This window comes from Lontra canadensis, unplaced genomic scaffold (genome assembly GCF_010015895.1).
Source record: "Lontra canadensis isolate GAN:19392208 unplaced genomic scaffold, GSC_riverotter_1.0 scaffold7, whole genome shotgun sequence".
NCBI lineage: Eukaryota > Metazoa > Chordata > Mammalia > Carnivora > Mustelidae > Lontra > Lontra canadensis.
In genome coordinates this window covers 25,649,852-25,664,921 of record NW_022631001.1, presented here as the reverse complement: position 1 = coordinate 25,664,921, position 15,070 = coordinate 25,649,852, and the positions used below count along the sequence as shown (strand labels likewise).

Genomic DNA, 15,070 nt, shown 5'->3' with positions numbered 1-15,070 from the left:
ACATTAGGTCTCCAAATTATGATTTAGTCACTTTTTACATATATTGTCATCAAATCATGTTTTTCTTCCATAATGATGAATGAAACAGCATGTTAAATGTGAAAAATAGGAATGTGTTGTCATACACATGTTATCTAAGATTTTAACTGAACTTTATAACAATCTCTTATATTCTAAAGATAGAAGATAAATGTTTTTAGTCAAAATCAATCACTTCTTTATCATATTATTGAAAAATGACAAATGATTTCAAATTTCCTAGGAGTATTTTGTGAGTCAAAAGAGGGTTAGGAACCCCTCACCCCAAAACAACTCCTCATTTGAGAGAAATACCACCTCTGCTTCTCACTGCCAAGCAGAGCCCTGATAACATATTCTTCAATGCACACAGACTCATGACGGTGTCTCCAGGCACCTGAGAGTCAGTCCTAAAAGGAATTCTTCACTGTCACCAACGGGCTCTGGGTCTCCACAGTCACGGAGTCTCCTGCGCATGCCTTCTGGAAACTGTTACTACCTACACTCACTCCTTCAACAGACAGACTAGGCTTGGAATGTGGCTCAGGTCAGAAAGGCCTTCACTCAGTGAAGGGGCAGGAAAGTTTTCCCAGAGGAGGTGGCCCATGAGTAGGAGTCGGGAGGACTAGAGGAGAAGGTGTTCCAAAGGAGCTTGTACAAGGGAAATGTCGGGGACTGAGCTCAGTTCATGGTGGTTTCAAAGCATAGCGGGGGTAATTATCTTGGTGTGTCACTGGCATTTACTGCCTTCCAACTCCTGCCACCCATCCCACCATGCAATATCTCAAAAGACCCGTCACCTCCAGGGCCTGTGCGGCTCCCCTAAATCCCGATTTCTCTCCGTTTCCGCGCGATAGACAGGTCTGCAGTCACTCGCCGAGAGCAGGGTGAGGCTGGGTCTGGTGAATCCCTCCTTTCAGTCTTCACACCCAGCGCGTCCGCACAGCTCTGGACAGGGGTCTTCCTTGACACGGTTTTATCGCAGTTCCCTGCAACCCATGGTTCACCGTCAAGTGTACCTGCAGGAGGTGCTGCTACTCCCCCAGAGGCCGCCCCACGAGAGCGAACGCTTGAGCCCGGAGACGGGACACCGGGCTGCCGGCCAGGTTAGCCACCCGCTCCTGTGCAACCTCAGGCCAGCTGCTTCTCCCTTCTGGGCCAGGGATTGCCAGGTGGAATCAGCTGCAGCCCTTCACTCTCAGGGACCTCTATTTTCTGCGAAGAACTGAGCGCCTAAACCGTGCTCTGCACAGGAGCTCTTCTGCTTCCTGCCCTTCCACGAGTTTCTGTCGCCTGGGAGTTTTTATACCATCAGACCTCTGCACTTGCTCTTCCCGCCGCCTGGAATCCTTTCCTCTCTCCTCCCGGCCAGCACTGACCTATGGCAGCCCTCCCGTTGCAACTCAAACGCCGTCACGTCCGAAAGCGGCGCCTCTTCGCCTCAGCCCTTTCCTCCTCGGCGCTTCAGCTCGCCGTCACGCTGTGCAGGCCTAGCGTCTGCGTCGCCTCTCCTCGCGGATCCGGAACGCCTCCAGGGCAGGGTCCGCGTGTGAGGGGTCTCTAGGTCCCTAGCTCAGGGCGCGCCCGGGCCGGAGGGTCCGTCGGCGACGTCGGTCACTTCCGGACGCGGTCTCGGCGCCGAGGGGTTAAGGACCGGGACCTGGCGGCCGGCGGAGAGCTCGCGCACAGGCGTGGGGGAAGCCGCCCCGGAGGCCGCGACCTCCGCCCGGGGTCACGGCGGCGGACGTAGGTGAGAACTTCTGGAGCGGCCCTGGGGCGGCTTCCCAGCACATCTGCGCGGCTTTCCTTACACCCCCAACCCCGGCGGACGCTCTTAGCGCGATCTGGGGAGTCCCCGTCGCGGCCGCCCGCCGACGTCACGGAGTCCCCCAGAGGCCCCGCCCCGGTCGCGCCTCCTTCCCCGGGGGCGGCGCGCCGTGCGGGCGGGACAGCGGCTATGGCGGGGTCCGGGCCCCTCGGCGTGCCGGCCGCCCGCTGGAAACGCCACATAGTGCGGCAGCTTCGGCAGCGGGACCGCGCGCAGAAGGCCCTCTTCCTGGAGCTGATGCCGGCCTGTGAGTGCGCCGCGGGGGCCGTGCAAGACGGCAGTGGAGGGAACGGGGATCCGGGCGCGGGGACAGGGGGTTGTCCCGCTCCTCGGGCTGAGAGCCGCGTGCAGAACAGCCTTCTCGCCTCGGGATCCGTGGGCCTGGAGGTCGCTCTGTCTGTTACGCCCCACCTCTGACTAGCCTGCGTTCCTCCCCTTTCCAGTCCGGACTGCTTAGAGCGCCTTCCAGGACCGAGCTCCTCCCGGTTCTCCTGCCCTCCTAGCCCCTCAGGGCCCGCCTCTCCCGGACTGGGTTTCCCGGGCACGGGTTTGTTAGCTAGTGTTGTTTTTTTTAAGGGTCTCTTATGCTCCCCCATCCCGGGGCAGTTCCCAAGGTACAACCTAGTGGATCCACTTGGTCCCTGTCACCCAGTGAAAGAACTCCGAGAGCAGCTACTTCTAAACTCTGAATCTCTAGGGAGAAAGCTCAGAGTCTCAGGCTTTGCCACTGGTGAGTGATCCTGGCTCAGGTTTTTGGAGCATCTCTGTGCTTGGGCAACCCCAGCCTGAGGGAGAAACAGGGGGCTCCAGGCTGCTGGCTGAGACCAAGAAGTCTTAGGTGTTTCTGTGGGGTGGGGCGGGGTGGGGGGGCTGGTCAGGAGTGGGTACGGCAGTTCAAGCCAGGGCGAACAGGTGGATCTGTATACGTGCCTCTGGTCACTCGAGGTTGTATGTCCGGGGTCATGGTTGGGGGGATTACAGCCACTATCCCACCAGCTCCAACACTGGTCCTAATTTTGGCTGCTGCTTAACTATCTCCCCCCTTATCCCCTAAACTGAATTTGCAGCTCTTGTTCTGGGCCATTTCCCTGCAACCCTCTAGGCTGCTGGACCTCTCCCTCAGGGATGTGAGGCCAGCCTCCTGCCTCCACGCAGCCTCACTTATCCACTGCTCTGATGGACAATGGAACCATCCAGTTTGAGGGAGAAGTTACCCCTATTTCCCAAGAACTGCAGCCCGTGAGACTGGAGAGACCCAGAGGGCTGAGATCAGACATAATGAAGTTCCAGTTTTCTGTGTGGTCTAGGGTGGGTTGTAAGCTTCAGATTTTTCACCCATAAATTGGGCAAAATGGCATCTTCTTTAGATTTGCTGGGGGAGGGGGCAGTAGTGCCCTGGGGGCTGGGGTGGGGTTTTGTGTGAGAACTAGGCCAGTGACCCCAGCTGAGGTGACAGGCAGGACACTGGGTGAAGGAAAGGAGCTGAGGAGCTAGGCCTGGGCTTACCACACACTGCCCCCACCCCCGGAACTGGTGAGAAAAGAGGAAGTGGGTGGGGTGGGTGTGGACAGAGATATTCCAGGGTCTGTAGTAAAAACTACCAAATTCAAGGAGGTCTGCTGGACAGTTGCTCAAGGACTTTCTCTTCTGGCCTGGGGGAACCTTACCCCAACCCTGGGGAAGACAGGATTGTTTTTCAGAGTAGAAAGTTAGAGCCCCTGGAGGGGAAGTAATTTGCCAAAGGCCAGAGGCAGGTGGAGCTGGGTTTATTTCATCACTCTTTGGGGCAAAGACTTGCTGTGGGGCAAGATTGAATCAATTTCTGGCCCCTTCCTTCCCTCAGGATCCACAGGGGTCGGTGAGGCCAGCCATCTCCTTCCCCTGCAGTGGTTGTCTTTCTCTATCTTCCCCTGGGAGGACCTGTGGGCAGGTACTGGGAGGAGGCTGTGCCAGGGCTGCAGGTCTTGGGAGAGCCTACAAACACCTTTAGGCAGAGGCCAGAGTCCAGCCTGCCAGCAGCCATGCCATTCTGCATCCCTGGGCTCTTCCTACAGCCCTCCCAGCCAGAGAGGTAGGCCTGGAGTCTGCTGGAAATTGTTTTTCTCTGCCCCAGGCTTACCCTCTTGTACCCCTAGATAACCGTCTCCTAGAGAAGGCTGAGTTGCTGACCTGGATCTCAGAGAAGCTGCAGCCAGAGCCAAATGATGTCACTCCCACTGCCCTGCAGGGCCCCTGGTGAGTGTGAGCGTTCCTGGGTACAAAGGGCTGCCTATGCCTGGGCCCTGCCCCCACTATGCTGGGTTCATTTTCTCCGGGGCATCTCACTGTTCCGTAGGTGCTACCCAGGGGAGGGAGGAGGTGGGCTTTTGAGCCTTCCTCCACACCAGCTGCTTAGACGGTCCTTTCTCCACCACATTTCTCAGCCCATCTCTGTATTTGTCTCATCTCTTCCCTTCCCACCCCACACTCCTCCCTTTTCCCCTCCTCTTTGTCTCCCTGATCCTTACTTGATGCCTAAAGGAAAGGTCTTGCTATATACTCCAAAGGGGTAGTGAAGATGAGAACCAGGAGTGGGTTAGGCCTCACAGCTGGGAGGTGCCTCTTCTTCTTTTCTTTTTTTAAAATAAAGATTAATCAGTTTGGCAGAGAGACCTCACTCGCGTGCACGCACACACAAGCAGGGGGAGTGACACGCACAAAGGGAGAGGGAGAACCTGGGTTCCGTGGAGCAGCAGCAGGCGGTGTGATGTGGGGCTGGGTCCCAGGACCCTGGGATCATGCCTGAGCCGAAGGCAGACTCTCAACTGACTGAGCCACCCAGGTGCCCCTGGGAAGGGCTTCTGAAAGAGGGTCCTAGCTAGGGAACCCAAGGCCTGGGGAAATCCCAGAGCAAGGGAGTCATGGGCAGTTCCAGTTTCGGGAGACTTGCTCTTTCCTCTACTGGCTTTCTGGCTTCCACCTTCCTTAGGAGAAAGTTCATGGTTTTGGTTTCAGGCTTTTCACGTTCATCCTGTGGGTGAACGGAGGGACAATGAACACCATTCTCTTATTGGTTGGCAGGGAGGAGGACTCGGGGCCTGACTCAGATGAAGTCCCATCACCAACCACTCTGAGGGTGAAGTGGCAAGAGGAGGAGGAGGGGCTCCGGCGGGTCTGTGGTGAGGTAGGCTGGGCAGAGGTCTGAGAGAGAATGGCCTGAGGCCAGAATCCAGGACTCTGGAGGATGTGAGGTGAGAGCTCAGAGAAGAGTAGGAGGTGCACAAGGCCAGATGATGTCTGTTCTCCCTTCCAGATGGTCCCGGCTGCTCCGTTTGCATCCTGCTCCCCCAACCCCGGGGCCTGGCTCCGGCTGATGCACCGTGCATATGGGCAGACTAGATGAGCAGGGTGGCCCCCCACCACGGCAGGGGGTGCTGCTTTCACCTAACACCGCTGCCCCCACCCTGTGGGGTGTCTTGGCTTCGGTTTTGCCACATTGTCCTGGTTTTCTTCTCTTTTCTGTAGCGGCTGCTTCTGCACTTCCTTCTCTGGTTCCTTTCGCCCTTTCAATGCGGGTGTTCCCTAGAGCTTGGGTGGCTTCACAGACTCCTGTCACCTCAAAGACTGCTGCCTCCAAGACCTGTTTCTGGCCCAGCCTTCTCTCCTGAGCACCATACTCTTTGGTCAGCAAAAAGTAAGATTCACCATCTCCCCCACAATACGTGGCCAGCCGCACATGGAGAGGGGACGCCTGTAGGTGCTGGGCTAAGCCTGTTTCAGCTAATCCTCTGCAACTCTAGAGCAGGAATTGGAGGCTTAGAGAAGTGGAGCCAGGGTTTGTACTCCCTCCCACACGAACCCGCCTTCAGTGATCTCCATTCATTCTTTCAACAAAGATTTATTGGCAGTTGTCCAAGGCACAGGATAAGAACAAGACCCGGCCCCAGGGAGCTTCCAGTCTAGTGGAGGATACTGATAGGCCATAAACTTGTGTCTGGTGACAGCATGCTACGTTACTTGCCCAACAACTGTGGGAGTGGGGCTCGAACCCAGTGAGAGCCTCTCCCTCAGAGCCCCCGCTGTAGTTGCAGCCTGACATTTGAGGCACTTTCTGGGCTGTGTGATCCTCAAGGCCTGGGATGCCTTTGGTTTGCTTCCACTTAACTCTGGGGTTTGTCTCCACAGTCCATGCTAGTGAATATTTGTAGACTAAATGATGGACGAGGTAGACCCTCCACCCCAACTGGTAGTCACTGGTCAGAAACTGAGGGAGCATCTCTGGTCCATCCTGGCCCTTCATCCTGAGCTAGTAGTCATCAGATCATGGATCCTGCCTCCAAACCCATCAACTCTGTTGGCATGGCCCAAGTTACCCTCATCTCTTCCTGGATGATGCCTCCCTTGGCACTCCCATCCATTCTCCATACAGCACTCACAGCGAGAAAGAGAGAGATACGTGTATGTATGTACGTATGTATACACACATACACACACACACACACGCACACACGCATATTTTTTAAGTAGCCTCCATGCCCAGTGTGGGGCTTGAACTCACAACCCTGAGATTTAGCGTCCCATGCTCTACTGACTAGGGCCAGGCAGGCGCCCCCAGAGTGATATATTTTATTAACAAAAAGATCACCCTAAAAAAAGACAATACAGCCATACAAGGTTGTGAACATTTCAAGAGAACAGAAGCCCATCGAGTAAAGAAGTGGAACCCCCTTCACTGTCTCTCCCATTGTCAGCTTCGTATATAACTTCCAGAGCCCTTTAGCCTTCCCAGTGGAGTTCTCCAGCCTCCTGCCACTCTCCCTGTCTCTGAACTCATAGTCCCCTTTGTCTGGGACACCTCAACAAACCCCCTTAGCACTTCCTCCCTGCCCCAATGGCTCCCAGTCAGTTCCCATTGGATGTGCAGGGAATGGGGAGTGGCTTTTTCTTTAATTTTTAGTACTGTTTCAGATATTGCAACAAGCATATATCATTATCATTAACTTACTTGGGGGGAATAGTTATAGCTCATAGGAAGTTGCAAAGATTGGCTGCTTCTTATGTAACTATAGTACACACAATCAGGAAACTGATATTGGTATGAGATGTACATGTATTTCTTTGTCATGGTGTCCCCTATGTAGATGTGTGTGACCAGCAATATACAGCACAATTTCATCACCACAAAGATCTCCCTCTGCTACCCTTTCTGGCCGCAGCTCACCCCTCTCCCCCAACCATCCCTAACCTTACAACCAACCACTCATCTGTTTTCCATCTCTATTATTTGGATTTTGAAAAACCTCCCCCAAAATACTCCCCCCAAATACTACCAAAATAGCAATGAAAGGAAATGACAGGCCAGGAAGCAGAAGTGGAGGTCAGATTGCTCCGTGGTGAAAGGAATTACAAACGTTATGGATTGGGCCAGCTAGGAAGGTAGGCAGGTGCGGGAGCACTCACACAGGGAGGTGCGTCAGTGTAGGGGAGCAGCCCTGGCCTTGCTCCTCAATCCGTCCCTCACCAGGCCCACGTGAGAAGAACACAGGAACAAGTTAGCAACCAGAGCCCCAGCCTTGGTTATTTCCTCCTGTTCCTCTTGTCACACTGGTAGGAACTTCTTCGCCTGAAGTCTGTCTCTTCCACTGACCCCTCAGCTCTAAAAAGTGGGACTCGACTTTCCTATCTATGGCTTTCCCAGCTGTTGGTTGAAGGATGGCTGAATGAGGCAGGGGCATAGATGAGCTGACCTTCACCCCCACTCTCGGGCTGGGGGCAGCTCCAGTATTCAGTCTGGTCTCCATGCTCCCACAGCCCATTCTTGTTATTGCCCTGTGTCTCTGCTTAGGGCTCCTGTTGCTCTCTAGAATCTATGCTTGGGTAGGCCAGGGTTAGAGTTTGGGGAACAGAGCCCACATCCCTTGAACCTTTCCTGTGGACCTGTCCTGTACTTGGAGCATCATGTTAGGTGGCCTGCCACTTGGCTGTGTAACTTTGTCAAGACACATAACCTCTCTGTGCTAGTGTCCTCTGCTTCCAGTTCAGTAAGATGGCGGGTGGCTGGAGTAGCAGACTGTTCCACTGGTGTCCGGCCGGGAAGGCGCGGTGGGAGCCCCATCGAGGCGCTCCCGCCCACCTCCCGCCCCCCTCCCGCCCCCGACCGCTCCTAGATGGCCTACCAGGTGGTGGAGAAGAGCGCTGCCCTGGGCGCCCTGGAGTCGACCCTGGAGGAGCGGCAAAGCAGGTAGGCGCGAACCAGCGCGAGGGGGCATCGTGCCCATCTCTGGGTGGCTCGGGGCCATCTCTGCCGGGGAAGAGGGGACGGGGTGCTCCTGAGTGTCTGCAGCACGGCCGGAGAACTTTCCCCACGTAGTTGGTTGGAGGCTTGGCTTAGTCACCTGCCTGGCCGCATGGGAGGGACAGTGTGTCCCATCTCTGAGACGGGCGCCACCACGCGGTGACGCAGGGTCCCCCCTCCTGCAGGCTGGCGGCTCTGGAGGCGCACGTGGTGGAGCTGCAGGAGGCGCGGTCGCGGCACGCGCGGCAAGTGGACGCACAGCGGGAACTGAACGCAGCGCAGCGGGCAGCTTACGAGGCGCTGTGCGCGCACGCCAGGCTCCAGGAGGCGGCCCTGCGCAGGCTGGAGGAGGAGGCGCGGGACCTGCTCGAGCGGCTCGTGCAGCGCAAGGCGCGCGCCGCCGCGGAGCGCAACCTGCGCCTGGAGCGCCACGAGAAGTGAGCGCGCTTGGCCCCGCCCCTCGGAGGCGCGCCCCTGTGGGGGGTGAGCACCGTCCGCGCGGCACCTCTGCTTGCCGAGTCGCGTCGGGCCGGGGTTGGGCTCTCTGGATGCTTCTCTCCTCCAGGGCCAAGCAGGCGCGCGTGTCCTTGGAGCTGAAAAAGGCTGCCAAGCGGACAGTCAGCATCAGCGAGTAAGAGTGGGGATGCGCCGGGTCCTGCTCGCCCACCCGCTGCTTTAAAGGACCCCTTTTCTCATGGCTTTGCCTGCAATTCTGCCCCACCCACAACCTGGTCCGCACGAGGCCCCCACGTAGACTGAATCCACAGGACATGTGCGGACTCGTGTCTTCTGGCCGTAGGAAACAGCATGCCTGCCCATCGCACGTGCGCCCACACCGACCCCTCTTCGCCGTGTTGTGCGCTGGAGGCAGCGGGTGCTGGTCCCTTGACCTTCCTTAGTTTCACTCCCTCTCCCAGGAGCCCAAACACTGTAAGCCAGGGGATGAGAGAGGAGGCTGAGTCTCTGGCCCCGACTGCTGAGCCCCTATCCCTGAAGAGTGAGGCTGGTGACAAGTGGAAGAGACCCTTCAGGTGAGGACTGTCCCAGGGCTCTGAGCTGGGCCCCACTCTGGAGTCTTCCTCCAGGGCCTTGGGCTGAGCTCTTGGGCCGAGAGGAGTTTGGGGAGAAGCTGTAGTACAGCTCAGACCTCCCAGGACCGGTCTGATCTCCAGTGCCTGGAGCTTGGGGTCATTGCCACCTTAGGGACCCCAACGCCTCTTTCTCTCCTTCTCAGGACCAGAGCTCTGGGGGTGGGGCGTCACTCTGGTGAATGGGTGTCACCAGCAGGGAACTGTGGGCAAGGCCCAGGACTCAGCTGTCACAGGCATATGTGTGTCGGCAAAGGTGTGCAACTCACAGGGACATGAGGACACATGTGGGGAGCATATCAGAGTGCAAGTGAACATGTGAGCATGTATAGATGTGAGCTCTCATGGGCTTCTGAAGCCCAGGGATTGGGGTTTCCATCCCTGAGGGCCCCTCCCCTCAGTCTCCCCCATTCGTCTCCATTTGTCTGTCATTGAAGCTGCCCTCCCCACACCCTCGCTCCATTCACCAACTTGAAGCCTTCTCTTTCAGCCCTTCCTTGCAGGTCACTGGTGTCTGGGCCTGGGGGCAGTGAAAGAACTCTGGGGAGGGCATGGAATTCTGGTCCCCAAAGTCCTGGCAGCCCTGGTGGGCCAAGTCATCCCAGGACACATCTTCTGGACATTTTTGAGGTCACTCAGTGGGCCTAGGTTTTACCTCCCTCCATCCTTCAGCCTTGTGCTATCCCAGCTTGAGGGCATCTCACCCTTTCCCCCATATGCCCCAGCTCAGCCTCCCCAGAACTTTTGTCAGGGGGCAGTTCTTACCATCATGGTGGAAACTTCAGGAGACTTTTTTGCCAAATCCCTCCTTGCCTCTACCTTCCTGGAACTGCTGGTGGGTCATCCCGCTCTCCTGCTCATGGAGGAGCTGAGTTCTTGTCCCAGGCTCAATGGCCTATGAGCCTCAGGGTCCCCAGCAGGGTGTAGGGATGAATGGCTGCTTCCCCCGCACACTCCCTGGCCAGTCCCTTAGCAAGTCTCTCTTAACTCCACCCCAGATCTGCCTCTGCCACCTCCCTGACACTCTCCCGCTGTGTGGATGTGGTGAAGGAGCTTCTGGAGTAAGTGTATGTGTGCACCCACAGGTGTGTGAAGGGTGTGGGCCCCTCGGAGGCCCGTGGCAGGCTTCTGGAGTCTTGGCTTGGTCTGTGTGTATCCCGATCTGTCCGTGCATGTGTTGCCCAGCTGTCTGTGTAAATCTCTGCTGCCTCTCCCAGACCTCATTTCCCTCATTTCCAGGCCCTTCCTGGCTGTCCTCCATAATCTGTCCCTCAGCCATGGTCCTCCCGGGGAACCAGGGTCTCCAGCCCGAGCCTGGATAGGAACTACCACTCAGTTGGAAAATAGGCTGGATGCATCAGGACTTGCTCAGGGTCCCAGAACCAAGTGGCAGCAAGGCTCGGACTGAAACCCCAGCCCAAGGGTTGCCCCACATCCACCAACTCCTCCTTGCCTCTGTGCCCTTCCCGTCTTCACCGGGACCCCTGGGGTCAGAGGCTGGGCTGGGAGCAAGTTCGCTGCCCCCCTGGGCCATGTTCTGCCACCTGTCTTGTCTGCTTTCCATTGTTGCTACCTCGGGAGTGTGAGACTCCCATGTCAGAAGGCCTTGCTGGATGCCTTCCTCACACCTGCCCCCCCACCCAGTTTCAAGAAGAGGAGAGGCCACTCGGTTGGGGGAGCTCCTGAGCAGCGATACCAGAGCATCCCTGTGTGTGTGGCTGCCCGGCCTCCTACCCAAGTGCAGGATGTGCTGGTAAGGGAGGGGCTGCACCACATGCCCGAGGTGCCTGTGTGGGGAGTGTAGGCCCCAGGGGTGCTCCACCGAGGCCAGGGAGACAAGGCTGGGCTCCTCAGCTAGATCACACGTTTCCTTTCCCAGCCAGTGGCAGAACCCTCTCAGCATTTAGTAACCGGGGATGGGCTGGAGAGGGGGGTCAGGAGGCCAGGCAGGGAACTATGGGGAAGCCTCAGGGGTGTGTGTGAGAGAGAGTCTGTGAGTGTGTGCAGAGAGGTGCGTGTGGTGGGGACCAGAGGCACCAGCCTCCCTTTTCCCCATAGGATGCCCACCTCTCCGAGGTCAATGCTGTTTGTTTTGGTCCCAGCAGCAGCCTCCTGGCCACCGGAGGGGCTGACCGCCTCATCCAGCTCTGGAATGTTGTGGGAGGTGAGGGTTTCTCCTCTATGGGCCAACTCGTGCTTTCTCTCCAGAGCCCACCCTCAGCTTCCTGCTTGGTGGTCGAAAGTCTTAGATCTGTTTGTGTTTCCTCACATATAACATTTCTGTGGGCAGTGGCCAGATGACCCCTTGGCAAGAGTTCTGGGCTGAGCCTCCCAGCTGCTGGGATCCAGGTCTGCGGGATGGGGAGGACCCAGCTCAGATGGTCCCTGTTAGGGGAAGTGGGGGTCCCCTTTCATTAGATTCTGCAGGGATAGGCCCTTGAGAAGCAGGTCCCTGGGGTCCAGCAGGTGACTTCCTCTTCTGGTATCACTTGAGCTCTCAGAACTCAGGAGATGAGTGTCAACGGTCTACCCTGTGCTTGTAGAGGCGGGTGTGGTGGGGAGTCACAGTCATTTCCTGGAGGCTTTCTAGAGAAAGGTCTGGCCCTGGCTTGCTGTGTGACCTGGGGACAGTCCCTTCTCTCTGGTCCTCTGCAACTCTGTGAGGTGATCAGCTACCCCCAGAGCCCCCAATGGCAGTTTGGGAAGGCGCAGTCTCCAGCCCAGGCCCCCAGAATTCTTTCCTCTAACTTGGGAGAGACTAATCTTCCCAGTTCCTCCTCTTCATGTGGTTAGTGATTTCATTTCACCTGTCCTTTTCCTGGTACCCCCAGGTCGTCTGGAGGCCGACCAAACCCTTGAAGGAGCTGGTGGCAGCATCACCAGTGTGGACTTCGACCCTTCGGTGAGGGGACTTAGCCTCAATGACATGGGATGCCTGTTGTGTGGGCTCCCCAATCCGCTCTCCACACTGGGCAGGTGGGGGCTCTGGGACATAAGGGAACATCATGGGTGTCCTAGAACCAGTCCTTCTGGCAGCTGCACAACTATTCCCTGGGCCTGGAGGCTTCTCTCTCTGCCTGGATGATCTGGGAAGCTCTAAGGCAGCCCCTGCCCCAGCTCTCTGGCCTGAGGGATGTTGCTTCTGTCCAGGTCCAGGTTAAGGGCCTTCGCCTTCCCCTTCCATCTTTCCAGGGCTCACAGGTATTAGCAGCTACTTACAATCAGGCCGCCCAGCTCTGGAAGGTGGGGGAGGTACAGTCCAAGGTAAGACCTGACTGAGGAGGCAGCCCTGGGGGTCAGAGGTCGTGCCTTGGGCCCTGAGTGGGGGGCCCAAGGGGGTCTTGGCCATGTCCTTGATCCATACGTGGGATGGGGGTGGACAGGAGACACTGTCTGGACACACAGACAAGGTGACGGCTGCTAAATTCAAGCTAACGAGGCACCAGGCGGTGACTGGGAGCCGAGACCGGACGGTGAAGGAGTGGGACCTCGGCCGTGCCTACTGTGAGGCCCAGCCCCTACCTCCCCCTCCCTACCTGCTGGCACCCCCAAACCGGGTCAAGGAGACCTCAGCCTGTGCTCTGGGAATGGCTTTAAACTTCACAGGCATTTGGGGTGAAACCTCCCATGGCCTCTCCTCTGCCCCCCATCGTGCTTTCTGCCTGGTTTCTTGGTGACCTGAGGCTTTGGGCGGGGAAACGGGACCTGGCTTCTAGTTTGGGGAGGACAGGTACTCCTCTGGGGCTTTTGGACCTCAGCTTCTCTGGATGTCCTGTGGGATGGCTTCCAACAACCTTTTTCTGAGGCTAGGGTTCTGCTCCTTGGTCCCCAGGCTCCAGGACCATCAATGTCCTTTCCTACTGTAATGATGTGGTGTGTGGGGACCATGTCATCATTAGTGGCCACTATGACCAGAAGATCCGGTTTTGGGACAGCAGGTGACAAGCATGGGCTGTGGGTGGTTGAGGCATGGGGACAGGCTTCCTGTGTTTTCTTTCCTTTCTCTGGCCATGCAGCCACAGAGGCACCTCAGGGAAGTGCTAAGTGTGGACCCTTGAAGGCTCCTTTGCCTCTGGGGACCTATGGTACCTTTTTAGTGGCTCTTGGTGCAGCTGCTGGACTCGGCCTGGGCCTCATCAACCAAAATGGAGGAGCCCCCTTTTCTACGTAGTTACTACCTTTTAATCAAAGGAAACAAAGTTCTAGTTGTCCTTTCACTTTAGAGCTCAGCACTGGGTTTGGGTGATTTATAAAAGCCAGTGTTGGAGCCAGCGCCAAGCCTGTCTCTGGGTCCTCCTTCCAGGTCTGCGGTGACTGCTGTTGGAAACCCTCTGCTCTCTCTCACACGCTGAAAGGCAGCTCTCATTGTTTTCTCTCCAGCACTTATTTTAGTGACCCAAGGGTTTCGAGGCCCCAGCTTCCACTCAGAGGCTGGCTAAGTTCCTCTGGGAGGGGCTGGCCACAGTGGGAGAAGGGAGATAGTCAGCGGCAGCCCTGGGGGCACCCCTTGACTTTGTTAACCTGTCAGGAGTGACCTCGGTGGGCTGTTCCTCATCCCTACCTGTTCCCAATCCTCAGGGTCCCCTGCTGCACCCAGGTCATCCCTGTGCAGGGCCGGGTCACCTCCCTGAACCTCAGCTATGACCAGCTGCATCTGCTCAGCTGTTCCCGAGATGACACACTCAAGGTCATTGACCTTCGTGTCAGCAATATCCGCCAGGTGTTCAGGTACCTGCCCCGGGCTCCCTGACACTGTGGCTTTGGATGGGGCTGTTGGGTTTCTCATCCTTTGTTAAGGGCCCTTCTGGACCTGTCAATGGGGGACCCATCCTGGAGGCCCTTCCGGACCAGGGCCTGTCGAGGTGCCCCATGCTCTTGATGGAGGGAGGAAGCTCTTGAAGCTCCTGAGGGCAGGGACCGGCGGCCATGTTCATTCTGACCCTGATTCTCTGTGTCCTCAGGGCTGATGGCTTCAGGTGCGGTTCTGACTGGACTAAAGCTGTGTTCAGGTGTGTCTGTGAGAGCGCGGGCCTGTCCCTAAGTGTGCCCCACCTAACCGTGTAGGTCTGTGTCTGCGTGGACACGTCTGTGTCTGCATGTGTGTGTCCTCACCTCTGGTCATCCCTTGCTTGCTCTGCTGTGGCCACTGCAGCCCGGACAGAAGCTATGCGCTGGCAGGTTCCTGGGATGGAGCCCTTTACATCTGGGATGTAGACACCGGCAAGCTGGAGGGTAGTCTGCGGGGACCCCACTGGTGAGCACGGCCCCCACCCCCCACATCAGTCACAGGGCCAGTGCCCACCCCTCCCCCTTGACCCCCGGCCCCAGGGCTGCTCAGCCAGTTCCGAATTAATGACATGCTTGGGACCCTGGAGTCCCCAGCCCTTGTCCCCACATCCTCCCCCACCCCTGAGCCCTTCTTAGTTCACAAGGTTCTTTCCTGTGTGCACAGCTCTGTGAGCCCATTTTATAGGTGAGGCAGCAGGCTCAGAGAGAGCCTCAAAATTCCTGGTTCCCATAATGAGGGGCAGAGCCCAGGCTGCAGGTCCGGCTTCTGATGCCTCCCTGAAGCCTGTCCCTCCCTCTCCTCAGCACTGCTATCAACGCTGTGGCCTGGTGTGCCTCGGGGAGCCATGTGGTGAGCGTGGACCAGGCCAGGAAGGTCGTGCTCTGGCGCTAGTGTCATGACTCCTCCTGCCAGGGCTGGAGCTCGAGTCTGAAGCCCAAAGCCAGAGGACAGCTTCCCACTGCTCACAGGGCTCCAGAGCAAGTGGGGCTGGGGGTTGGGGGGTGGTGACCTTGGGGCATTTATGGGGAATAAGGCCTGGCAGGACCTGGCCTGTTTTTAAAAAAAAGTTTGTG

The 15,070-nt window shown here is 57.3% G+C and overlaps 1 protein-coding gene across 11 annotated transcripts; it reads left to right on the top strand.

Moving 5' to 3' along the window:
- Nucleotides 1-1,704: 1,704 nt before the first annotated feature.
- Nucleotides 1,705-15,070, top strand: ATG16L2 (autophagy related 16 like 2). Of its 11 annotated transcripts, none has more exons than XM_032853167.1 (18): nt 1,848-2,093; nt 3,982-4,081; nt 4,907-5,009; nt 7,993-8,066; nt 8,306-8,557; nt 8,686-8,751; nt 9,038-9,151; nt 10,207-10,269; nt 10,853-10,961; nt 11,267-11,372; nt 12,040-12,173; nt 12,290-12,472; nt 12,592-12,712; nt 13,041-13,146; nt 13,787-13,936; nt 14,170-14,217; nt 14,361-14,462; nt 14,801-15,070. In XM_032853167.1, exons 1-18 carry the CDS (start codon nt 1,976-1,978, stop codon nt 14,886-14,888), a joined length of 2,037 nt encoding a protein of 678 aa, XP_032709058.1. In that variant the 5' UTR covers nt 1,848-1,975; the 3' UTR covers nt 14,889-15,070. The 11 variants fall into 11 exon arrangements, 10 of the variants coding, with proteins under 10 accessions (XP_032709063.1, XP_032709061.1, XP_032709059.1 ...); XM_032853173.1 differs by having other exon boundaries at nt 1,852-2,093; nt 12,040-12,110; nt 12,401-12,472; XM_032853177.1 differs by lacking the exon at nt 1,848-2,093 and adding an exon at nt 2,369-2,387.

Coding starts and splice junctions, on each gene's coding strand:
- ATG16L2 (XM_032853167.1), top strand. CDS start 1,976: ATGGCGGGGTCCGGGCCCCTCGGCGTGCCGGCCGCCCGCTGGAAACGC. Junction 5,010..7,992: donor TCCGGCGGGTCTGTGGTGAG/GTAGGCTGGGCA, acceptor GACCGCTCCTAG/ATGGCCTACCAGGTGGTGGA. Junction 9,152..10,206: donor AAGTGGAAGAGACCCTTCAG/GTGAGGACTGTC, acceptor ACTCCACCCCAG/ATCTGCCTCTGCCACCTCCC.